The sequence below is a fragment of the Panthera leo genome, chromosome D3, assembly GCF_018350215.1.
Source record: "Panthera leo isolate Ple1 chromosome D3, P.leo_Ple1_pat1.1, whole genome shotgun sequence".
Classification (NCBI taxonomy): domain Eukaryota; kingdom Metazoa; phylum Chordata; class Mammalia; order Carnivora; family Felidae; genus Panthera; species Panthera leo.
The window spans coordinates 5,193,785-5,219,024 of record NC_056690.1 but is presented as its reverse complement, the minus strand read 5'-3'; the positions used below and the strand labels follow the sequence as shown (position 1 = coordinate 5,219,024).

General features: G+C 55.1%; 1 protein-coding gene and 2 long non-coding RNA genes across 8 annotated transcripts in view; 1 reads left to right on the top strand and 2 right to left on the bottom strand.

The window, feature by feature from the left end:
- SCARB1 (scavenger receptor class B member 1) overlaps positions 1-11,144 on the bottom strand; it is a 69,134-nt gene extending 57,990 nt beyond the window's left edge. Inside the window, exon 1 of one of the 4 annotated variants that reach the window (XM_042911420.1) lies at positions 10,464-11,144. In XM_042911420.1, the coding sequence (XP_042767354.1) occupies positions 10,464-10,532 (69 nt within the window). In that variant the 5' untranslated portion in view covers positions 10,533-11,144. Of the gene's footprint in view, positions 1-5,545; positions 5,803-10,463 lie in introns of those variants that run through there. The other 3 variants (XM_042911424.1, XM_042911422.1, XM_042911419.1) reach the window with 3 other exon arrangements.
- Positions 6,209-9,438, top strand: LOC122204166. Of its 2 annotated transcripts, XR_006195529.1 has the most exons (3): positions 6,209-6,294; positions 6,429-6,970; positions 8,001-9,438. It is a non-coding gene; the product is annotated as an uncharacterized LOC122204166 (long non-coding RNA). The 2 variants fall into 2 exon arrangements; XR_006195528.1 differs by lacking the exon at positions 6,209-6,294 and having other exon boundaries at positions 6,384-6,970.
- Positions 11,145-17,416: 6,272 nt separating the features above from the next.
- LOC122204027 lies at positions 17,417-22,388 on the bottom strand. 2 transcript variants are annotated; one of them, XR_006195439.1, is made up of 3 exons: positions 22,204-22,388; positions 18,828-18,911; positions 17,417-17,629 (listed from the first exon to the last, which is right to left on the bottom strand). It is a non-coding gene; the product is annotated as an uncharacterized LOC122204027 (long non-coding RNA). The 2 variants fall into 2 exon arrangements; XR_006195438.1 differs by lacking the exon at positions 17,417-17,629 and adding an exon at positions 17,637-17,768.
- Positions 22,389-25,240: the final 2,852 nt, after the last annotated feature.

Genomic DNA, 25,240 nt, shown 5'->3' with positions numbered 1-25,240 from the left:
ATAGCCACGAGGCGCGCTGTACCGACAGTTCGGGGGAGGCGCCGATAAGGAGGAAAGGCCGGAGCGGACCCCGCTGCCCACCGGCCGCGCAGGCAAAGGCGAGGTCGACCCACGCGGGGAATCCGGGAGGGGCCTGCCCTACCGCGAAAGATTGACAGCAGTCAATACAGACAGCAGGGAGGCCGGGCCTCGGGGCCCGAGGCCCTCTGGACTGAAATCCTGGTTCTGCCATGTCAGCCGTGTGACCTGGGGCAAGGGACTTCACGGCCCTGTGCTTCTCTTTCCCTCAGGAAAGAGAGGCAACAGTCGCTGTTCGGACGCGAAACGAAATGATGTAATACGTGCACGACACTTCGAACGGCATCTGCCGAATACACTCACTGCCCGTCATCTCCGCCCCCACCTTTTAACTGATGGGCAGAGGACATTTGCCAAAGGGCACAAGGCCACCCAGGGGCAGGGCACGGCGTTCCTGAGGCTCTCCGGGTGGCTCTCGCTGAGGGCAGAAGGAGCAAACTAGAGTCTGGGTCCAAGTCCCGGGCGAGGGGAGAGGGCGAGGAAACACCCCAACCTCACGGCCCTGACCACCTCTCCGTCACCCACCGTACCACGAACCCCCCGCTGCTCTGGCCCCCAGGGACGCTGCCGTGGGAGCGACAACGCCGCCCCTGCCCCAGCAGACGTCCACGCTCATGAGGGCGAAAGAGGACACACAAATAAACATACAGCATAACGGAGGCTACCTTCAGGGACGTGCGGGGCGAGCTACACAGATATCTCAGAGTGAGCCTTCCGGACAGAGAGGAGCGCGAGCCAGAGGCTCTGTGGTGGCACCAGGCTCGGCAGGCTCGAGGACATCCGGGAGATGTGCATGGCAGGTGAGCTGCGGGGCCAAGAGCGGGTGAGGTGAGAGGGGGAAGGAGGGCCAGACTGCAGGGGCCTCTGGGCCACCGAGAGGACCTCGGTCTTCACTCAGAGTAACACAGGGAACCTTGCAGGGTTGTCAGCGAGGGGACGTATGGTCTGCTGAGTGTTTCATCAGGATCCCTCTGGCTGTCTACGGAGACCAGAGAGAAGACTACTGCACCAGTCCAAGCAGCGGTTGGAGAAGGCTTTCGGGGTGATGTTGAGGAGTTGAAACACAGCCAGGTTTTGAAGATAAAGCCAATAGCATCTGCTGATAGACCATATCGGGCATGACCCAAGATCTTCAGCTCTGCGCTCGGGGAGATGGAGGTGTCATTTACCGAGATGGAAATACACACGGGGGAAGCCTTCAGCCTCAGCTGGAAAAATTCGTGCACAAAGCACCTGAGACTGATCCCAACCAGAAAACCAACTTAAAGACAGCAGAGGGGACTCAGCTCCCCTCTGGGATGTGAAGAAGGCTAAGGGGCCCAGCAACACACACGGTGGCCCAGCAGACGAGCCCTTCCCACCGCTGGGCCTTTGCCGTTGGACCAGAGACACCCGGAAATGTACCCTTAGGGACCTTGACCGTGCATTCCTCACCCATTCAAACTTGGGACGACCGCGCATGCCAGGATCAGTTCTAGGCAGTGGATACAAGTGTCCCCATTCTCCTGGCGTTTTCTTCCAGAACATTTTCACACGCGTGCATGCACACGCACGCACACATACACACACACACACACACACACGCACCAGGCAAGGTCAGCTGGGGCAAATTACTCTCCGAAGCTTGTTTCCCTAACTGTTGGTGATGAGAACGAGAAGTGTCACAGAATTCCCCAGGACCAAACAAGAGGACATTTACAAAGATGGCCTGAATACTGCCCAGCACTCGGTAATTCACGATCACGCCGTCCGGCCGAACGCCTCTTGTCCACTCCTGCCTGCCGCGGGGAAGAAGGGACGAGTCTCGCTTCCTTCCCTGGACCTCTCCCAGCGACCTCAATCCACAGGGCTCCTCTGCCATTTGTGTCTAATTCATTGGGCCATTCTCTGGGGAAAGTTGTGGGTTCGTTACTAATGTTTAATTAAACACATAATACACGAATATTCTCTTTGTTTAAAAAAAAGAAAAAGTTGGGGCGCCTGGGAGGCTCAGTCGGCTGAGTGTCCGACTTCGGCTCAGGTCACGATCTCACGGTTCGTGAGTTCGAGCCCCGCATCGGATGGGATGGAGGGCTCCCACTCGATGTCCTATGCCCCTCCAGAAGTGGATACCCCAACTCGGGGCTGGGGTGCCGGCCCACCACGGCCACAAGCCGTGTAAACCCCGGCAAGTTGCCGATCTTTGCTGTGCCTTCGTTTCCTTATCTGTGGGAACAAAAGCACGGTCTCAGCCTGTTTCTCAAGGCAGTGGTCAGATTCAAGTAAGAAACCAGGCACATCCAGGGTATTTCCACACACATGTAATCACCTTTGCGCTTTGTGATCGTGCCAGGAGGCAAACTACATCTGACCCCTGACTCAGAGGTGAAGTAACGCGCGAGGTCCCCAGCCAGCAAATGGCAGAGCCCGGGTCTACAACCCCCGGGCTCCGGAAACCGTCACAGGTTTCAAAATGCATCGCATCCCTAACTCAACCCTATCGGCAACCTGAGACATGTAAATCAAACCCATCAGATTAACAACAACAAAACACGACAATCAATTGGCATGGATGTGGGGGGAGTGGGCACTGTCATGCTGTTGGTGGCTGTGTGAATGCTAGAGCTTTTCAGAAAGGCAATTCGGCGGTAACTGTCAAAACTCAAGCTGAACGGACTTTGCGGTCTAGAGGCTTCTATCCTGAAAATCCACCCGGCGGAGGCGTTGGTGCCTGGACGCCGAGAGGCACGTGCCAGGACATTCACTGTTCGGTTACTCCGCGACAGAGAAAATCAGCCGTCAATAGAGAAACAGGGAAATAATGAAGTGCAAAGCCACTGGAAGGAAAGCCACGCAGCAGTGAAACCAACAGCAAAGACCGGAGAGATCTATCTGTTCTGATATGGAAACGTTTTCCAAGAGGTACGCAGGAACTGAAAAGCAAACTGCAGAATATTTACACATAGCTTAGCTCACTATACGTAACAAGTATGTACCAACGTGTACAAATACGTGCTCACGATGCGTGCACTGATGAAAGTCTAGAAAGACACAGGCCAATGACGGTGGTATTACCTGAGGAAGGGAATAAAGTGGAGGGAACTTTTTGCCTCCATTTGAATGGGTTTTGGTTTTTGGTTTTTTTTTTTTTGTGCAAGCAAGGGCTCATGCCTTTGACACGCGGACTTCTTCAGTGAACCAAAAAGCATAAAAAAATGGAAATCAAAAGCACAAGGCCCGCCATTCAAGCTGTCCAGGGGCCTGTGCAGCCAAAGAAAACACCGGCGGGCAGGAAGTTCCTCCCTCTCCTGGGGTCCCACCCGCCAGGTCCCCTGAACACAGACAGTCTTCTTCCACGGGAGGCACTTGGCCAGGGCTCAGCCGGGGCTGCCCAAGAAGTGGCTCTCACGGGCCAGGCGTTGCCTTCCTGCCCTCACGCCACTCAGTCCCAAACCAATCGCCTTTGGGAGAGTCACATAGGGTGCTGGGTGGCTCTCGCTCAACTTTGAGCCCGGAAATTCTAGCTGCGGGACAAGGGAGGACGATGTCACTCTCCGCTTCGGAAGCCTAGCGTTCGAGTCGGGAATTAGGAGGCACACGCGTGTGAGCTGGTACACATGGAACCGACGTCCCGAACCTGACCAACGTCCACAGACGGAAATCACCCCGAAGTCCGGTCCGAGAAGGACGGGGCCGGTGAGGTTCTTCATCAGCTCTAAACCCCACCCGCCCTCACACTCCCCCCTCCACCACCGGGGTGACAGCGTCTCCAGGATGCACACCGTACGGGAACCGTAACATCGGCGGGCGTCCACGGAAGGCTCGCGCTGGGATAAAGCTCTCACGGCTACTCTGGAAAGCGTAGCCCCTTGGCCACTGCGGGAGAGAACAAAGCAATTTTAATGCTTCGAGGGGAGCTTCTCCTGCCATCCCCAGAGGCCAAAAAACACGAAGAGGACCTCGGTGTTCAGTGCCACCGTCAGCCAGGATCTCCTTGGAATCAGGCTACGGGGCTTAAGGGGAAAAGATCTGAAAACTAAAGAAAACAAAAACAAAAAACACAGTGTGGCCAGTATAACTCAGACAACTACTTCCCCAGAGACCGTGGTAAAAGCCAAACGTTGCAGCATGTTTGAAGATGGCCAGGTCCCAAGAAGGGACAGGCAGGGGTAGGCGGATTGTAGCCTTCATTCATCCACAGATTCATTCATTCCCAGGCATCCTGTGCTGGGCATGGGGCACACACACACGAAATGTGGACAAGTCTCATTCTTTTTTTTTTTTTTTTTTTTTTTGAGAGAGACAGACAGAGTGCAAGCGGGGGAGGGCCAGAGAGAAAGGGAGACACAGACTCTGAAGCAGGCTCCAGGCTCTGAGCTGTCAGCACAGAGCCCGACTCGGGGCTTGAACTCGTGGACCACGAGGCCATGACCTGAGCCCAAGCGGGACACTTAACCCACTGAGCCACCCAGCTGCCCTAAGGACAAGTCTCATTCTTAAGAAACCCACTTAAAGTAGCCAGCGAAGGGGGAGAAGAGAAATCAACGAGCCAGTGACATTATCCACATCTGTATCCCCGCTCAGTGTCTGGGCAAAGCAAGCCTCAGTCTCCCCTCCCCACACTGCAGGTGCTGTCTCTGGCCTCGAAGCCCTGAAACACTTTTAGCTCAGCTGCGATCCTCTCTGCAGTGTCCCTGGCCTTCCTTAACTCCAGCTCATTCAAACAGGCTGTCCAGACACCCAGGGCAGAGTCTAGTCCCAGGCCAGCTCATTTGTCTCCACGGTTGAAAGGGCAATCGTACCTAAGGTTATGAACAGAGGAAAACCCTCTGCGTCTGCAGCCTTGGGCTTGTGGCTGCCTCTGTGTCAATCTGGGGAGAAAGCGGCTTATCGCTTCCAATCCGCATCGGGAAGGCAATGCTGGCGGAGGACAGAGCATTCGGCCCCTGAGAAGGCCTTTCTGTGTGGATTCTGGACAGCAGAGAATGCTCTACTGAGCACCGTGACGGGAGACCGGGGCGCCCATGTGAGTGTCACTGCGGCACATGAATGGAGGGTTCCTGTCCTCTTGGGCGCACAGGAAACAGGCAGAGTGCGGCCCTAATTTTAGTAGACGCGGCCTCAGGCTGCTGTAGTAAAGAGGCGGGAGGGTAGCACCATAATGTGGCCAGACTCCAGGCCCGTCCTGGGCCCCCGACCCCCTTAGGGTGAGGTCAGGCTCCGGGGGGTCTCTCATTCTGGCCTTCCGCGGACCCTGGCCCGCGCCTCCGGGAAAGTCCCTGGAAGCCTCCTTTGCCCCGCACCTCGGCCCGGGTCGCGGAGGGTACTGGGGAGGCGGCCAGCTGCCCCTGGCGATGTGCTCTGGGCTCCGCCGTGCTCGGGGGCCCGGAACCAGGGCGCCGATCCCGGCCGCAGCTCGCCGGGCCTCCGGCTGCGCGCCCTCCAGCCCCCGACCCGGCGCGGGCCCCGGCCGGCGCCCCTCACCCACCTTGAGCACCTGCTGCTTGATGAGCGTGGGCACCATCACGATCATGACGGCGCCCAGCACGGCGCACAGCAGCCCGAGGAAGCCCAGCATCGCGGCCGCCCGGCGCGCTCTGGCGCGGCTGCCCATGTCTGCGCGCCCTGGCGCCCGCCCGGAGCCCGCGCTGCTCCGCGCCTGGGTGGGGACGGGGACCGAGGCGACAGAGGCGCCGACTCCGGGGACGCGGCCCGCAGCGGCACGGCGGGGCCCGGAGCGCGGCGCGCGGAGGAGCGGCCCGGCAGGTGGCCCGCGGTCTTATGAGCCATCGCCGGCGCCGCTGGACCGCCCCCCGGGCCGCCCGGGGCACCGGGATTCGGGCGCGCGCCCACGGGCGGGGGCGGAGGGGCGGGGCCCGCGCGGCCAGGGGGGCGGGGCCGGGGCGGGGCGCGGATCGGACGGTCTGGAGGACACGCCCCGCCGTGGGGTGGGGGGAGTCTCGCGCCCCACGCCCTCGCTTCCGTTTCCGCGGGTGGCGGCGGGGGAGTTCCGCCGTCCGCGTGCAGGGGCGTCGGCGCTGCCCGGCTCCCCCGCTCGCTCCCCTTCCCCTCTCCGCCCCGCACCTCCCTTTCCCGGCTCCTGCTCCCCCCTTGACCTGCTCCTTCTCCTCCTCTGTCTCCCCCACCTCCCCCTGCTGCTCCTTCCCCCATCCCGCGCCCCTGCCCGTCCTCCTCTCCCACTTCCTCTGTCACGGCCCACGTCTTTGGTCACATTGGGTAGGAGTTTCCCAACTCACCAGAAACACCAGAACCCACCCCCCCCCCCCCCCCCCCCCCCCCCCCCCCCCCCCCCCCCCCCCCCCCCCCCGTCCCACCCCCCAAGTCCCCACCACGCACACCTTCTATTTTAGCCTCGCTCTTCCCGGAACCAGCCTCGCAGACTCCCGCCTCAGTGCTCAGTGCCCGGCACAGCGCCCCACCCCCCCTCGCTTGGCATTTCTGTTCGGCTCCTTCCTTCACGACTGCCCCGCCACCTTATCAGAAAGGCCTTCCCCCGCCACCTTGTGCAAAATGAAATAGCGCCGGCTCTCCCGGGCCGCGCTCCCCCTTATCGCGGAGCACCACCTGGCCTGCAACACGTTCATTTGTTCTTTGCGTTCTGAGCCCCCACACACACACACCCCCCACCCCCCTGCGCCCCAACTGGGATGCTGTGGGGTGGACGCTTTGTCTCTCTGCCCCGTCCGGCCCCACTGCCTGGCAGGTGATGGTTGCTCTCAGCAAGCACTTGAGAATGAACGGAGGCTGGGTGCTGTGCTAAGGGCCTGACACACGGGGCTCCATTTCCCAGATCGGAAAGGCGCGCGGAGAGGTCAAGTCAACAGATCCACGTTCGTGCTTTCTAACGAAGAGGGAGACAGATGATGAGCGACTGAACGATGGATAATCGCAGGTAACGAGTTGGAGGAAATGAACAGGTGGCCATGGGCTCCCCGGCAGTCCTCCGCAGCCCCCCACCCCGCCTGGCCTGCCTCCGGGTGCCTGCGACCCCCAGCCCCCACCTCACGCTGGGTTCCGGAGCCCTGACGTAGGCCGAGCCCCTCGTTCCCCGACTGGGCTGCTGAGAGGGCAAGGGCGGGCAGGGGTTACACGGGATGGGAGGCAGTGTCCTCAGCACCCGGCTAAGGCAAGCCAGCCCCTGATGGCTCAGAAAGGGGCCTTCTGAAACCCCCACTTGACCCGGGAGGGAAGCGGCCTTATCCCAGGCCCATCCTGAAGCAGCGTGGCCTGGCCTGAGCCCGTATTTATTGGGCACCCACTGCATACCGGCCAGACAGCCTTGCCTGGGGACCTGCCCTTGTCCAGGGTGCGTGCAGGAGGGGTGCCAGGGCAAGGCTGTGTTGTCCCATGGGAGCAGGTCCAGGGAAACCCGTGCTCCGGGGTTCCCCACGGCAGAGTCCTGGGGGCAAGTGGCTTGGCCCTCTCTGGGCCTCAGTTTGCTCGTTTGTCACGTGGGATAAGAGCCTCTCTCCAAGGGCTGTTGTGAGGATTCAGTGATTTGGAAAACTGGTGGCACTTCATGCCAGCTCCCAGGAGGCGTGAACACAGCTATAAGCCCTGTGCCGTCCCTCGGTCTGCCCCACCTGGCTCCCGTCCGCGTTTCTGTCCCCATCTCCCAGCCTCTCCCCATGTTCACGCTACTCCCAGCCTCCTGGGCTTGCTTTCTGTTCCTTGAACGGCCCCAGCTTTCTTCTGCCACAGGGCCTTTGCACCTGCGGTACCTCAGGCCTACAACACTCTTCCCTCAGATCCTTCTGGGGCTCACTCCTCCTCCAGGCTTCAGCTCAAAGTCCACTCCTCGGAGGGGCCTTTACTGTTAAATGTCCAAAATGGGAACACCAAGCCACCAGTCGCTCTACCAAGTCACCCCGTTTTATCTGAAATTGTTGTCTTCGTTTTTCTATTTCCTTTGTCTCCCCCAGCTCTAGAGCAGAAGCCCTTCTGTTCTTGCTAACGGATGCACCCCCAGCACTGGGACAGTGTCCCGCACGTACTTCATAGGCACTAAAGACGAAGTAATCAACTCGCTCGCTGCAGCATTAAGTAATTAATCAAGTCTCTCATGGAGGAATGAATATACTTCGACGAATTCCCAAAGGTCTTCAACAGCCATCAGCTTCGGGGACTGTCTTATTTCTATTGACTTTGTGGTTCTTGGCAACTGACCGGTTAACTAAAACCTGGGGTCTGCCCTGGCCGGATGCCCCCACCCACTTCCTTGACACCCCTCCTCCCTCAAAGAGGCTCATTCGCCTTGACCGTCTCACCCGATCTAACTTGCATTTATTACGAACTCCTCAAGGTCCAAATGTGCGTGATGCTTACCCAAGACAGGCCCAAGGACATGGCGGGAGTGACCTTGCGTCACGGCTGGCTGTCACCTGACCAGAGGCAGAGGAGATGAAAGGCTGTCTGAGACCCGTGATCTCGTGATCTCGTCGGAGGGGAGTCACTTCCGGTGGGGGGGGTGGCGGGGGGCAGGTTTGTGGGGGTGACTTAAGGCGACCTAAGAAGCAGGAGAAAAAGCTTCATCGCACTTGAGAGAAAGACCTTGCCAGGATGAAGAAAGGCAGCAAAAACGCAGAAGAGAAAGAAAGATGAAAAGGAGTAAAATGTTTTCACCGTGGATGCCGGAGGGATCCCGTGAAAACCAAGTCAGATGACGTTCGTGCTCCGCTCCACAGTCTCCCGTGACCGAAAGACGGAGAGTGAGAGTTGGCAAAGAGGCGGGGACGCTGGTGGCCTCAGACACTGCTGGGGGAGGGGGGTGTAACATGGTTCGGCCCCCGGGGAAGCCATCCCTCAGAAGGCTGGACACAGACTCACCTTAAGACCCGGCTGGTCCAGTCTGGGGCACACACGAGAGAAAGGAGATCCGCGTCCACACAAACACCCGTGCCCCAGTGGCCCTTACAGCGCTGCCCGCGACAGCCCCAAGGTGGAGGTGGCCCCCGCGTCCCTCAGCTGACGAATAGGTAAACGAGAGGGGCGGTATCACCCCACGGGACGTTATTTGGCACGAAAAGGAAAACAGTGCTGCTACGGGCCGCAGTGCGGGTGAACTTTGAAAACACGATGCCAAGTGAAAGAAGCGTGTTAACAAAACACCACATAGTGTTGGGTTCCGTTCACAGGAAATGTCCAGAAGGGGCAACTCCACCAGGCAGAAAGCAGATTCGTGGTGGTCTGGGATCGGGGGGGGGATGATGATATCTTTGGGATGATGACAATGTCCTAAAATTGACTGTGGTGGTGTCTGCACGACCCCGTGCAATAGACTAAAATCTGGTGGGTTGTGCCCATCAAATGAGTGCATTGTATGCTACATGAGCTAACTGTCATTAAAAAAAATCAAACATTTCCCGCGGCCCCCACCTCAGTCAGATTAAAAGCCAAAGTCCTGGGGCGCCTGGGTGGCGCAGTCGGTTAAGCGTCCGACTTCGGCTCAGGTCATGATCTCGCGGTCCGTGAGTTCGAGCCCCGCGTCAGGCTCTGGGCTGATGGCTCGGAGCCTGGAGCCTGTTTCCGATTCTGTGTCTCCCTCTCTCTCTGCCCCTCCCCTGTTCATGCTCTGTCTCTCTCTGTCCCAAAAATAAATAAACATTAAGAAAAATAAAAATAAAAGCCGAAGTTCACATGACAGCCCACAAGGTCACCATCATCTCCCTGACCTCGTGTTCCCCCTCCCCTCCCCCACCCCTGGCCCACCTGCTGGACCTCCCGGTGTTCCTCAAACCTGCCACCTTGCTTCTGCCTCAGGGCCTTTGCACTTACCGGTCCCTTTCCTGGATTGCTCTTCTCTCAAACCCCCACAGAGCTCACCCTCTTCTCTCCCTTCGAGTTCTTGCTCAAATGTCATCGCTGTAAGCACTTCCTTCCTATCCACTCTCTTTAAATTACAAACCACACCCCACAATGCTCCCTATCTCCCTTCTCTGCTTTACTTCTGCACTTATCATCTCCAACACACTACATAATGCAGACTTCATAAGGGCAGGAATCTGTCTGTTCTGCCCGTGACCGTGTCTCCAACTCCTACAACAGCGCCTGGCCCACAGTCGGTGGCTCAGTCGGTTAAGTGTCCGACTTCGGCTCAGGTCATGATCTCGCGGTTCGTGGGTTCGAGCCCCGCGTCGGGCTCTGTGCGGACAGCTTGGAGCCTGGAGCCTGCTTTGGATTCTGCGTCTCCCTCTCTCTCCGCCCCTCCCCTGCTCACGCTCGCTTTCTCAATAATAAACGTTAAAAAAAATTTTTTTCAATCAATATGTGTCGATGAACACTAGCTACCAGAGCCCGGTGGTTCAAAATCCACGGGTGCAGCCAGGCTGCGTAGCTGGGTGGCCTCGGGCAAGCCGTCGATCCTCGCTGCACCCTGGCCCCCTTACCTGTGCGATAGCGATGAGCCCAACCGCGCCCACCTCCGGGGGGTGGTCATGAGCTTGAAATGAGTTCATCCTGATTACACACTCAGCAAGGTGCCCGCGTCAGATGGAATCATCGCTCTGTGCAAGCAGCCACATGCCGTCTGCCCCACCCCAGCCCGGGAAGTCTCGGCGTTCTCCTCAAGAGCTCTAACCGGATCGCGTGGAAAGAAAGGCCTTGGTTTCAAAGAGTCCTGGTTTCCAGTGGAGCAGGGGCTGAACCAGAGGCACTCGCCTCCCGAGCCCCCGAGGGATGCATAACGGACGAGACTCTTAGCCGAGGGAGAGGAACACGCGGAGGAAGGGAAAAGAGAGGCAGCCGGCCGGAGAGAAGACAGGGGTGAGGGCAAGGGCGGGAGAAAAGGAAAAATCTCCTGAGGAAGGGGAAGCAGTCGTGTTTGGCCACAGCTGCCAGGCGAGGGCGAGGGCGAGGGCGGAACCAGAGATCACATCTGCTTTCTCCCTGCTGACTGGGCACCTGCTCTGTGCTGGGTGCTCTGCTGGGCGCCGGGGACCCAGCAGCGTACGTGACAAAGCTCGCTGGCCTTGCACAACTCCCGTTCCAGCAGACAAGCAAGACTGATAAACGAGGGGCGCCCGGGTGGCTCAGTCGGTTGGGCGTCCGACTTGGCTCAGGTCACGATCTCGTGGTCTGTGAGTTCGAGCCCCGCGTCGGGCTCTGTGCTGACAGCTCGGAGCCCGGAGCCTGTTTCGGATTCTGTGTCTCCCTCTCTCTCTGACCCTCCCCTGCTCATGCTCTGTCTCTCTCCGTCTCAAAAATAAATAAATGTTAAAAAAAAAATTAAAAAAAAAGACTGATAAATGATAAACATAATCATTGGTAAATTGTATAACGCGTCAGAGCAGTGCGGTCCCCTACGGTAGCCGCTGGCCACATGGGGCTCCCGGGCGCCCGAGACGGGCTCAGCCCAAGCGAGATGTGTCATAAACATGCCGGGTTGCAAAGACTCGGTAGAAGGAGAGAACATAAACTATCTCAATGTCTTTATATTGATGACACGTTGCAATGAAAACATTCAGATACGTTGGGTTAAATAAAATACACAATTAAAACGAATGTCACCTGTTTCTTTTTGTTCTTTATTGTATTTCTGACAGAGAGAAAGAGGCAGAGTGTGAGCAGGGGAGGGGGAGACACAGAATCCGAAGCAGGCTCCGAGCTGTCCGCACAGGGCCCGACATGGGGCTCGAACCCACAAACCATGAGGTCATGACCGCAGCCGAAGTCAGACGCTTAACCGACTGAACCACCCGGGTGGGCCTCTTTTCACCTTTTAAAATATAGGCAGGGGCACCTGGCCGGCTCAGTCAGAGGAGTGTGCAACTCTTGATCTCAGGGTTGGGAGTTCGAGCCCCACATTGACTGTAGAGACTATTTAAAAATAAAATCTTTAAAAGAAACAAAAGCAGCTACTAAAAACTTTGAAATTGCAGATTTGTCTCCCATTGCATTTCTGTTGAACAGCACTGTGTTAATGAACGATCTGTGCTTGGGGGTGGGGGGGGTGGGTAAGAGAGCAGCGTAAGTGCCCCCAGTAAGGAGGGGGCAATGCATTTAAATGGGGTGATTGGGAGGGCGTCTGTGAGAAGGTGGCACTTGAGCGAAGACTTAAAGGAGGTACAGGAAGGAGCCATGCAGATTTCTAAGGAAGGGCTTCCCAGAGGGAAGAGCCAGTGCAAAGGCCCTGAGGCAGAAGGGTTCCTGGATAGATTTTAATGAAAATGCCAATTTCTCATACTGATGCAAATGACTTCTGAAGAGCTGTTTCTCGTCAATGGGCAAAAATGCCCCTACAATCTTGTAAATATTCGTGGAGGTCCCCAGAACGCCCAGTCCTCCCCTTGGAGACTTAGCCCAGCCCCAAGCAATCCCGGCTTCCTGCAGAATCACTCGACACTTTGCCAGTCTCCAGCCACCTTCCTTCTCTAAAAGCTGGCAGCTGAATAGTACCTTTGCCCCTGGTTCTCAGGACTTGAGATAGTGCCTCTCTGACAAGGGCTAATTCTCCAACACAAAACCACTTTCCAGGACAAAGGTGGAAGGAAGCGCGTGGGGAGAACCGGGCCAGCAGCCGTGAGCTAAGAACTCTGCTCCATTTCTGCCAGCGCACAAGGGGACAGAAGCCTCCCGTAGTTTGCTGCCTGCCGCAGACAAGAGGATGGCCCCTGACCAGGACAAGGCTCTAGAAAGGTGAGGCACGGGGCGCCTGCCTGGCTCAGTCCGTAGAGCATGGGAGTCTCGATCTCGGGGGTGTGGGTTCAAGCCCCACATCGGGCGTGGAGCCTACGTGGAAAATGTAAGCAAATAAACAAACAAACAAACAAACAAGGCAAAACAGGAAATAACAAGTATTAAAGAAGATACGGAGAAAATGGGACCACTGTGCACGCTGCAGCCGCTATGGGGAAAAAAACGTAGTGGCTCCTCCGGAAAATTAAACCTGACCCGGCAACTCCCCTTCCGAGCCCATCCCCCGAGGAACTGAGAGCTGGGGCTTGGAGAGGAGAGACCCTCGCCCACCCGTGTCCACGGCATCGAGAGCCAAGGGGTGGGAACGCTCCGAGCGTCCGTCGACAGAGGAAGGACCAACGTGCAGTGGGAGATGATTCGGCCTTCAAAACAAGGGCAGCGCCGACCCCGCTACGCCCGGGACGCAACTCGAGGACGTGTGTGCTGCGTGATGAAAGGCGCCGGCCGCCCAAGGACAGATACGGGATGGTCCCACGTGTGTGAGGCGCCCGGGGGAGTCCTGTCCGCAGAGACGGCGGGGGGGGGGGGGGGGGGAGGGGACCGGGGGGAGGTTCTCCGCAGCCTCCAGGCCAGGGGAGTGAGGGGCCGTGGGCCTCCCAACTGTCACCAAGCCCACCCTGGAGGGACCGCCTCCCTCCTGGGCCCGTCCTGGGCCCGAGAGGGAAGTCCCGCAAAGTGTGAGGGGGCAGCCCGCTAGCTCCCCTGAGCGACCTGCCAGAAAGAGGACCCTGCCACGCAGGGGGGCAGGAAGGGGACACGTGCCGGCTATGGGGGCTGGCTGCTTTCCAGGCATTCCCCCCCCCTAAGCCCGGGACGCCCCTCTAAGACCCGACTGCCCCCTCGAGGCTGAGACCATGGAGCCAGTCCCCCACAATGCATTGCTTCTAGATAATTTAAAAACAATAATAAAACCCGCTCGGCCTGCTTCTTTTCTTTTTTTAAGTTTATTTATTAATTTGAGAGAGAGAGGATCCCAAGTAAGCTCTGCCCTGTCAACACAGAGCCTGATGCGGGGCTCGACCCCTGAGATCGTGAGCTGAGCCCAAATCAAGAGTTGGACCCAGGAGCCCCAAGCTTTTTCTTTTCTTTTCTTTTTTTTTACAGAGACAGCATGTGCGAGCAGGGGAGGAGCAGGAAGAGAGAGAGAGAGAGAGAGAGAGAAAGAATCTTAAGTAGGTTCCATGCTCAGCACAAAGCCCAACACAGGGCTCGATCCCACGACCCCGGGATCATGACCTGAGCTGAAATCAAGAGTCGGACGCTCAACCAGCTGAGCCGCCCAGGCGTCCCTTCAGTCTGCTTATTATCACCGCACAACAGTAACTCTAAGAAAGTCAGTGATAAAATATTGCCCCTGAAAAAAAAACCCTTTAAGTTTTCTAAACCAGGAATTGTCAAACGACAAGCCAAATCTGACCCCCAGCCTGTTTTTGTAAATGAAGTTTTATTGGAACACATTCACTACATGTCATTGACCGCTGCTGTCTTGCTTCAATGGCAGAGTTGAGTTGTGACAGAAACACTATGGCCCAAAAAGCCTGCAATATTTACCTTCTGGCCCTTTGCAGAAAAAGCTTACCAATTCCCATGCTGAACAATTGCTACCTTGCTGCTGAGTTTTAACAATATCTGCGGAAGCTTCAAATTAGCATCCTTGTGTTACTTGCCCTTTACTTCTTTGTTTAAATTTATTTTGGGGAGAGAGAGAGAGAGAGACAGAGCACATGCAGAGAGAGAGGGAGACACAGAATCCGCAGCAGGCTCCAGGCTCCGAGCTGTCAGCACAGAGCCCGACGCGGGGCTTGAACTCGTGAACCGTGCGATCATGACCAGAGCCAAAGTCAGACACTTAACTGACTGAGCCACCCAGGAGCCCCAATTTGCCCTTTAATAAGTACGGTATTCTATACAGAATTTAGTTCAGAGAACTTCAGATGCCACACACACACACACACACACACACAATATTTTAATAAACATCTTTAAAATAGAAATGTATTCTTCTTTCTGTTTGTCTAAAACTAAAAAAGGAAGGTACCTGGCTGGCTCAGTCTGTGGAGCATGCAACTCTTTTTTTCTTTTCCAAATTTTTCTTTAAGTTCTAGTTAGTTGGGGCACCTAGGTTTTGGCTCAGGCCATGATCTCATGGTTTGCGAGTTTAATCCCCGAGTCGGGCTCTGTGCTGACCGCTCAGAGCCTGGAGCTTGTTTCGGATTCTGTGTCTCCTTCTCTCTCTGCCCCTCCCCTGCTTGCGTTCTCTCTCTCTCTCTCTCTCTCTCTAAAATAAACATTAAAATTTTTTTCAATTAAATCTTTAAAAAAAGAAAGAAACTAAAGAAGGAATCCGGAAAATAATTATTCTTACTGAAAATAATTGTCGTTTAAAGGGTGGGGTGTTAAAAAATGGTGCACTCAGGGGTCAATTGCTGACACGATCTTTGTGACAATGAAATGGAACATTAAACTTGCGTGTGATAGGCACCATTGGCCGCCTTCCCCAAACTCCTCTCCACCCCCCTCTCTGCTGAATGCAGAGTGCCCACCATCTTCCGGGTGGCCACGAGGCTCAAAAAGGGGGACCCCACGCCCCCCTAGGAGGGGATCCCGATTGTGCCGAGCCAGTCTGGAGAATACTATTCGCCTCGCTATGACTGGCTTAGAGACAAGACGGACACATGACCAAATTCTGGCCAATGAGACAAGAGGGTGGCGGGTGTTATCCCGTCTGAGTGGGACAGATGTCTGGGGGGGTGACCGTCATCTTGCCGTGTAGCAAATGCCGGAGCAGGGAGATGGCAAGAGCCTGGGTCCTCAGCGACACCCGTCCTTGGCCACTGAGACTGAGAACCCCAAAGCGGCCCTATCAGAGGACTCTCCCCCTCCGGAAATAATAAATGCCTTGATTGTCCGACTGTTTGGGTTGGTGCTTTCTAGTAGCAAAAAGCCAAAAGCATCTCAATGGATACAGATATGAAACCCTCTGGCAAGCAGCCAGCAGCCACAATCAACAGCGTTATTGATTGATTCGTTCGGGGAATGTTTACTGAGTGCCCTCTATGTGGCAGAACAGTCCTGGGCACTGGAGAGCTCATGGGAGAGGTCCTTCCTCTCCTCGAGGTGCATTCCAGCGGGTGGGGGCAGACACAAAAGCAAGTCCACGAATGAGCAAACAGCATCATTTCGGACAATGCTAAAGGCGCAGAAAGAGACAGCATCGAGCAGTTTGATAGAGAGAGTGAGGGTAGGGCTTCTCCGAGAGGGTAACAGGGGAGCAAAGAACGGCATAGAGAAGAGCCAGCCACGTGAAGACCCAGGGAAAGGGTTCCAGGCAAGCGAGCACAGCAGGTGCAAAGGCCCTGAGGTGAGAGTGAACTTCGTGTGTCCAAGGACCTGAAAGGCGCAACGTGAGGCTGGCGTGGTTGTGGTAGCAGCTTTCGGGGAAGTATCTGGAAGTGCTCCAAAGGCCCGCAGTCCAAGTCTCCCTCTGCCCCCTCCTTGTCTCTCTCTCTCTCTCCCTCTCTCTCTCCCTGTCCCTCTTTCTTAGGGCTTTTGTTCCCAGGCCCAAAGCGTATGAGCGCCGGTTTGTTACACTCTGGGCTGAGTTTGCAGGCTTCTCTTTTTAACTCAAGAGAACCACTTAACCTCTCACCGTCGGGGGGGCCTGACCCCACACTGGCTTGTTAAACGATCGCCAAGTTTTCGTGCTTCGGCCTGACTGAACAGCTCATTTGCACCCAGCCCCCGTCTGTTTGTCTGTCTCGCTGTCTGTCCTGCCGGAGCAACATTTTCTGCCCCGCCCAGAAAAGGGCAGCAGCCTGCCCTCCTCTGCCCGGGGCCCGCTGAGGCACGGGGACACGTCCCGCAGCATCAGGGCAAGACGACGGTCCCTGGGCAGCCAGGCACAGCAGGCCAGTGTCGGGACAGAGAATCCTTTGGGACAGGAAAAGCCCGCCGCCTGCTTTAAAAATTCGCTCAACCGTAGAACAGCAAAGTTGCCTGTTTCTTCCCCGAGGGGGAGAGTGTCCTTGGCCACCAGACTGTATGTCGGAGGCGGCTGGAACCTAGGTAGAAGCAGCTTCCAAAAATATGATCTAGCAAGCGAGGGATGGCAACACCATTCCGGACACAACTGCCAGCATCTGAAACTGCTTTTTGCCAGGGACAGGGTGGTGCTGGTGGGCGGAGGGGGGGAGGAGAGAGAGGCCGGGGCGGGGGGGGGGGGGGGGGGGGGGAGAGGAGGGGGGAGGGGAGAGGGCCCGGGCAGCGGGGGGGGGGGGGGGCACCGCTGGACATTCACAGGGCCGTCGGTTTAACTGTGTCTACTGAGCATTTCTTACGGGCAAGGGAGACACGGGGCCCATCAGCCACGGCCTCGTACAGGTTCCAGACCCGTAGGGACAAAGATATTACTCTCACACCGGTGAGTCTATACTGGCACTAAGAAAAACACTCTCAGGGAAAGGAGTCCGCTTCAGTGAGGGTGTATTACAGAGGTGACAGAGTGGCCCTTTGTCAAAGCGAGCAGGATCGAATTACTTCCTGCCTAAACCCCGTCCTGGTTTCCCATCGGTGCCCGTTGCCCAGGCAGGGCATAAAGCCTCCAGCCCTCCCTGGGGCCCACAAGGCCCTGGGCCTGGGCCACCTCCCTCCTCCACCTCTCCCCGCCCCTCACTCCCTGAGCTGCAGCCACCCTAAGCCTCTGGTGGATCTTCTGATGTGCCCGGCTTGCACCCACCACAGGACCTTGGCACGTGCTGGGCTCACCGCTTTAAACACTCATCACTGGTCTCCACAGCAGCTCCTTCGAGGTCCAGCTCCAATGTCACCTCCTCAGAGAGGCTTCCCCTGGCCGGCGCATCTAAAGAAACACTCCTTATCACATCATCCTGTTTTATTTCCGCGACACCCGGATATCGTCCAGCCTGATTCTGTCTGTCTCCTTCACCAGTATGCCTGTCCTCACACCAGGGCCCACAGCGTGCGAGGGGTGTGACGGTCTGTGGAATGAATGAATGAGTGAGTGAGTGAGTGAGTGAATAGGGGACCTGACCCCAGCGGGAGAGGTCAGGGAAGGCTTTCTGGGTCGCCCTCTGATAGACAAGGAGGAACCAGGCTGTTAACCTCAAATCTGGCTGAACACCAGAATCCCGGGGGTTCTCAGGCATGCCGAGCAAGGTCCAGGGATCTGTGTTTTCACATGCCTTCCAGAGGCTTCTGACGAACACTCCAGATAGGCCATGGGAGGGGGGAGAAGGCCCTTCCAGAAGCCCAAATGTCAGGAGGGACTCCCACGCTGACCTATTCTCCAGCTCCTTCTCACTGAGACAAGCCCGAGGCTGTCTCCCTTTCCACCCTCTCCTTGAGGCGGCTGAGATCTAAGGCGGCCGGGCACCTGATTCTGCATTTGGTGTTGGCTCCCAAGGGCCCCCGCCCCGAGCCGCGGTTAGTGCAATCTGGCTCCGTGGGAAAAGTGCATTTTGCTTCCAGCTCCCCTGTCCCGGCCCTGCCCCCGCACCGGAAAGGGAGAAAGTTGTCAGGTAGGAAGGTGTTTATTTCGGCAACGTGTTTACCACCATATGGGAATCCAGCTCCTGAAACTCAATTCTTAGGAGCCTCCACGGAACGAAACAAGACACCCGCACCCTCTGAGCTTTGCTGCGGGGGGGACAGCAGGGAGTCGAGCTCTTTTTCTCTTCCTTCTCCTTCCACGCCCCTCCCCATCGAATCTAAGATTTCTCCTGCACGGATAGGTCTTGAATTCTTTGGTTTCTCTCCATCTGCGGTGGTTTCAGAATTGGGTCTTCCCTCCTCCCCCCCCACCCGCCCCCAGCAGCACCCGCCCTGCCCTCACCTTGATTACCCACTTCTGGCCCCCAGAGACACGGAATCATTTCTGTTGTGACACATCAGCTCTAGCTGGACAGCCAGATGCCCCCTGAAACTCAGGTGTCTCCAAAGCTCAAAGGGAAAGCGACAAACGGTAACCGGAGGCTAATTCTTCATCTCCCCGCGCTATATTCCCTTCTGCCCACCTGCCCCAATGGCTGATATCCTACCAGTTTCTGATTGAAGAAGAATCTGGGGGAAGGTCAGCACTTTTGCTGTCTTCCTGTTGCCACGTTTTATGTTCCTTGGAATTTCTGAAAAACAAAGAACCGAAGTGAGAGTTTTCCCCAGCACAGGACTGACAAGAGGAACTGAGTTCGAGTGAAACAAAACACAAACTCTTATCTTCCTGCAGAACAGTAACTCAGACGCTGTTCAGAGCAAACACTCTCTCCTTTAAGAAAGCACCTTTTGGGACGCCGGGGGGGGGGGGGGGAGGGGGCTCGGTCAGTTAAGCATCCCACTTTGGCTCAGGTCACGATGTCACCGTTCGTGGGTTCGAGCCCCGCGTCGGGCTCTGTGCTGACAGCTCGGAGCCTGGAGCCTGCTTGGGATTCTGTGTCTGTCTGTTGGTCTCTCTCTGCCCCTCCCCCACTCATGCTCTGTCTCTCTGTCTCTCAAAAATAAATAAACATTAAAAACAAACAAAAGAAAAAAGAAAAAAAGAAAGCAAGCACCTTTCAAGCCAAGAACACAAGCTCTCCAAACCCTATGAGGAAAGGTCAACTTTGCAGTTCGTCTGAATATGAGCCCTGTACAATCCCTATGGTAATTTTACATCTCAAAGCCTCAAGGAAAGCTTCTGGAAAGCCACAGGAGAACCTGGTACTAGACGCTGCCTTCGAGGGGGGCAGCCAGGGCAGGGCAAGACTTATTTTCTGCCCAGACCTGTTTATACTTGTGTGGCTTTAACACGTATCTCTGCAGCCTGTGGCAGTTCTCCAGAAAAAGCGAAGCCTATTTTGTATGAAAGGACATAGTCAACAGGGTGAAAAGGCAACCTAACAGAATGGAAGGAAATATTTGCAAGTCGTGTGTCAGATAAGGGGTTAATATCTAGAATATATACAAAGCTCCTGCAACTCAACAACAACAAATCAAAGAACCCGGTCAAAAAATGAACAAAGGGGGCGCCTGGGTGGCGCAGTCGGTTAAGCGGCCAACTTTGGCTCAGGTCACAATCTCGCGGTCCGTGGGCTCGAGCCCCGCATGGGGCTCTGTGCTGACCGCTCGGAGCCTGGAGCCTGCTTCGGATTCTGTGTCTCCCTCTCTCTCTCTGCCCCTCCCCCGTTCATGCTCTGTCTCTCTCTGTCCCCCCAAAAAAAAAAAAAAAAAAGTTGAAAAAAAAAAAAAATGAACAAAGGACTTGAGTAGGAATTTCTCCAAAAATGATGTACAAGTGGGTCGACAAGCACATAGAAGGATTCTCCGTATCGCTAATTATCGGCGAGATGCCAGTCGGTGAGATCTGACCTCACACCCATCAGGATGGCTACCACCCAAAAGACAGAAAACAACCAGCACGGCCGAGGGCGTGGAGAAATCGGGAATCCAGCAATCCACTTCTAGGTACACACCCCGAAGAACTCAGAGCAGGATCTCAAAGAGAGAGTCACACACGCGTGTTCACAGCAGCGTTATTCACAATAGCTGACAGGTGGGAGCAACCCCAGCGCCCGCTGACGGACGAATGGCTCAGCACGATGTGTTCCAGCCATACAGTGGAATATCATCCAGCCTTGGAAATTTGGAATGGGGCGCCCGGGGGGGCTCAGTCGGTTAAGCGTCCGACTTCGGCCCAGGTCACGATCTCGCGGTTCATGGGTTCGAGCCCCGCTAGCGCTCTGTCTCTCTCTCTCTCTCCGAAATAAATAAAACATTTTTTAAAAGTTCAGAATAAAATTCCGTCACCTCCTACAACAGGAGCGAACCTCGAGAACATTATGCTAAGTGAAATAGGCCAGTCACAAAAGTCAAATACGGATTCCTGTTACGTGAGCAGATTTACAGTCTGGCGGGGGGGCGCCAGGGTCTGGGGGAGCGGGAGCGAGAAGTTCATGTTTAATGAGCTTCTGTTTTCCAAGATGAAAAAGTTCTAGATAGCCTTAACCCTGCACCTTCTAGCTGTGCTCGCTTCTAATGAACAGGATGTGGCACAGGCGATGAGGTCCGCCTGGCTCTCACGGGCTGCTCGCTCTTGGACCCCAGACCAAGTGCCGATGCTCTGTGCTGTGTTCTAGCCAACAACCGCCACCGAGGACCCAGCCCAAACCAGCACCAACTGCCAGCCGTGCGAGGGAGGGAGCTTCTTGGTTTCCGCAGCCACTTCTGACCCAAGCACCTGACAAAGCTGCGCAGGGACCGCCCTGCTGAGCCCGGTCACCCCCAGAGCCGAGCCACACAATCGTTGGACGGCGTGATGTCCTGCCCCTAAGTCCGGAACGGTTTATTAAGCAGCGACAGATAACTAAGCAATCCTGCGGAATCATTTTCATTATGTGTGTATATTAGGTATGCTTTTAATACCTCATAAATAGAATTAAAGGGCCATCTTTTACGGGGGCGCCTGGTTGGTTCCATCGGTCAAGCATCCGACTCTTGATTTTGGCTCAGGTCACGATCTCAGTGTTTGTGAGTTTGAGCCCCGCGTTGGGCTCCAAACCTGACAGCTCAGCGCTGAGCCTGTTGGGACTCTCTCCCTCCCTCTCTGCCCCTCTCCCATGCATGCTCTCTCTCTCTCTCTCTCTCTTCCAAAATGAAATAAATAAACTTAAAAAAAGATCAGCGTTTAAAAATATAATTTAAAGGATAAGTAAAGCCCTACGGCTGCTGTTCAAGTCTAAAGATTTGCACAAAAGCTCAAAAAAAAATTCTAGATCAGTTTTTGCCCCTGTATCTCAAGGAAATACTTTCAGCTTTTTTTTTCCTGATTGTGAAATATCTTAAAAGTATGCTATATAGTATAGCATCATGCACACCGGGTACCTAGCACCCAGACCTAATAAATCTTCCTATTGTGACGTATTTCTTTCTGCTTGTTTTTTTTTGAAAATGGTACCAAAAAAAAAAAAAAAGACATAAATTTAACATCTTAACTCTTCTTAAGCGCGCAGTTCAGTGCTGTTAAGTACATTCACGTGGCTGGACACAGAGGTCCAGAACTTCTGCATCTCACGAAAGTAAAGCTCTGTCCCCATAAACAACATTTCCCTGCTTCCTCCCTTCCCCAGCCCCTGGCAACCGCCACCCTGCTTTGTGTTTCAATGAGTTCGGCTACTTTAGACACTTCATATAAGTGGAATCAGGCAGTAGTTGCCTTTGGTGACTGGCTTCTTTCTTTCAATTGAGGTGAAGCGACAGAAAAGTAACATTTTCCTACGAACAGTTCGGGGGCATCCAGTCCTTCCACGGCGCTGTGCAACCCCATTTCTGTCTATTTCCGAGACTTTTCATCACCCCAGATCAAACCCCGCCCCCATTAACGTTACTGCCTGCTCCACCCCCACCCCCACCCCACCCCACCCCACCCCAGACCCTGGCACCCACCAGGCTACTTCCTGTCCCGATGGATTTGCCGATTCTGGACATTTCATATAAATTAGATCAGGCATCATGTGGCCGTACTGTCTCTGCTTGTTTGGGAAATGCAGTATCGGGGCGCCCGGCTGGCTGCGCAGTAGAGCAGGTGACTCCTGATCTTGGGGTCCTGAGTGCGAGCTCCACATCAGGTATGGAGATTATTTAAAAATAAGACCTTAAAAAAAATATATTATTACTGACTGATGCCTCTGTCCAGTACCATTCTAATAACTAATAAAGAATTTTTTGAAATGAGGAACTGTATTTCAGGATGATAACAAGACTCAAACTTGTAGGGACACCTGCGTGGCTCGGTCGGTTAAGTATCCAACTCTTGATTTGGGCTCAGGTCCTGATCTCGCGGTTGGGGAGTTTGAGCCCCGCGTCAGGCGCTGATGGTGCGGAGCCTGCTTGGGATTCTCTCTCCCCCTCTCTCTGCCCCTCTCCTGCTCGTATGCTCTCTCTCTCTCGAATTAAATAAATAAAAACTTTTTTAAAAAAGGCTTGAAGTTGTAGTAAGAATGTCTCCCCAAGTTGGAACCAACTTATTTCACAGACTTTTATTGAGTGACTACTATCGCCAAGCCCTGTTTGTGGCCCCGGAGATACGGCAACGAAAAGGCAGGTGAGGCTCCTGCTTTTATTTTTATTTTTTAAGTTTATTTACTGATTTTGAGAAAGTGAGAGCGCACACAGGCAGGGGAGGGGCAGAGAGAGAGAGAAAGAGAATCCCAAGCAGGCTCCGGACTCTCAGGGCAGGGCCCAGTGCGGGGCTCAAAACCGAAAACCATGAGATAGTGACCTCAGCGGAAGTCAAGGTTGGAGACTTAAGGGACCGAGCCCCCCAGGCACCCTGAGGCCCTTGCTTTTAAAGAACAGTGGAGGGGCACCTGGTTGGCTCAGTAGGTAGAGTGTGCAATTCTTAAAAAAAAAAAAAAAAAAAAAAAAAAAATTAATGTTTATTTGTTTTTGGGAGAGAAAGAAACACTGAGCTTGAGTGGGAGAGAGGCGGGGAGGGGGGGGGGGGGCACGGAATCCGAAGCAGGCTCCAGGCTCTGAGCCCTCAGCACAGAGCCCGATGTGGGGCTCGAACCTGCGAACCGTGAGAATATGACCTGAGCCGAAGTCGGATGCTTAACAGACAGCCACCCAGGCACCCCCCGAACGTGCAATTCTTGATCCCAGGGTCCGGAGTTCAAGCCTCATGTCGGATGTTAGAAATTACTTAAAAAAATAAAATCTTAGGGGCACCTGGGTGGCTCGGTTGGTTAAGTGTCTGACTCTTGACCTCGGCTCAGATCATGGTCTCACAGCTCTCAAGTTCAAACCCCACGCCAGCCTTGTGCTGACCGCTCAGAGCCTGGAGCCGGCTTCTGATTCTGCGTCTCCCTCTCCCTCTGCTCCTACCCCACTCACACTCTCTCTGAAAAATAAATAAACATTAAAAAAGGACTTAAAAAAAAAAAAAGAAAGAAAGAAAGCCCAGGCTGGTGCTGCCAGGAGCCGGGGGAGAGACAGCAGAGGTGACCCCTTGGCGGGTACGAAGTTTCCTTTCCGAGTGACGAAATGTTCCGGAGCCAGAGAGAGGCGATGGTTGCACAATGTCGTGAACGGATGAAACCCCGCTGGGTTGTGCGCTCCACCGCGGTCGAAACGGCGCTTTGTGTGTTCCGTGAATGTCACCCCAAGGTTAAGAAGGGGGGATACCACTCTGCTGGGGGACGCGAATAGCGGCGAGGCTGTGGGGGGCAGCGTGTATGGAAACGCCCTGTACCTCCCGTCAAACTTTGCTGTGAGCCTGAAACTGCCCTAAAAAATAAGGGCTCTAACAAAAAACAAAAACAAAAAGCAGGAGGAAATGGAATGAGGAAGGGAGGAAGGGAGACGGGCCTTGCTCACCCCCTTTCTGGGGTGTTCGGCCGCCTCCTTGCGCCCCCTTGTGGCTCAGGTCGCGATCTTGCGGTTGGTGAGTTCGAGCCCCGCTTAGGGCTCTCAGCGCACAGCCTGCTTCAGACCCTGTGTCCCCTTCTCTCTCTGCCCCTCCCCAGCTTGCGCCCTTTCAAACATAAATAAAACATTAAAATAATAGTAACAATAAATAAATGAAAATCTGGGGCGCCTGGGTGGCTCAGTGAGTTAGGCGTCCAACTTTGGCTCAGGTCACGATCTCACGGCTGGTGAGTTTGAGCCACAGGTCGGGTTCCCTGCTGTCAGTGTGGAGCCGGCTTCGGCTCCTCTGTCCCCCCTCTCTCTCTGCCTCTCCCCTGTTTGATCGCTCTCTCCCTCTCTCTCTCAAAAAGAAATAAACGCCTTAAAAGGTAAAATACAAATAAAAATCTTCCCACATGAAAGGCTCTGTGACCGCTCTCAGGTTCTCCATCTATCACCTAAACTCTGTTCCACGTCTTGCCTCCGCACGTATATTTTTCTCCCCACTTGGAGCATTTTTAAGCGTACGGTTCACGGCACAAAGTACATGCCCGCTGTTGTGCGGCCGTCACCTCCGTGCGTCTCCAGAGTTCTTTCATCTTCCCGAACTCAGACTCTGTCCCCATGAAACACTGACTCCCCAGTCCCCCCCACCCCGCCTCCCGCCAGCCCCTAGTGCCCACCATCCTGCTTTCTGTCCCTGTGAATGTGAATCCTCTGGGGACCTCATGTACGTGGAATCAGCCAGTAGCTGCCCTTTGTCACTGGCATATTTCACCTAGCGTGATGCCCTCCGGATTCGTCCATGCTGTAGCAGGTGCCGGAGTCCCCTTCCCCTTGGTGGCTGTTTCCTATTCCGTCGCATGGGTAGATGAGGCTTTGCTGCTCTGTTCATCCCTTGATAGAAGTCTGGGCTGTTGCCACCTTTTGGCTGCTGGAACAGTGCTGGTGTAAACACGGGCGTACCATAATTATCTTTAAGTGTTACACAGTTTAGCTGAAGTCAAGGGTCCTGCGTAGCCACGGCTGCAGAAATCTTGGGTCCCCAGAGCAGATCAGTCGAGCAGTCGCTGAG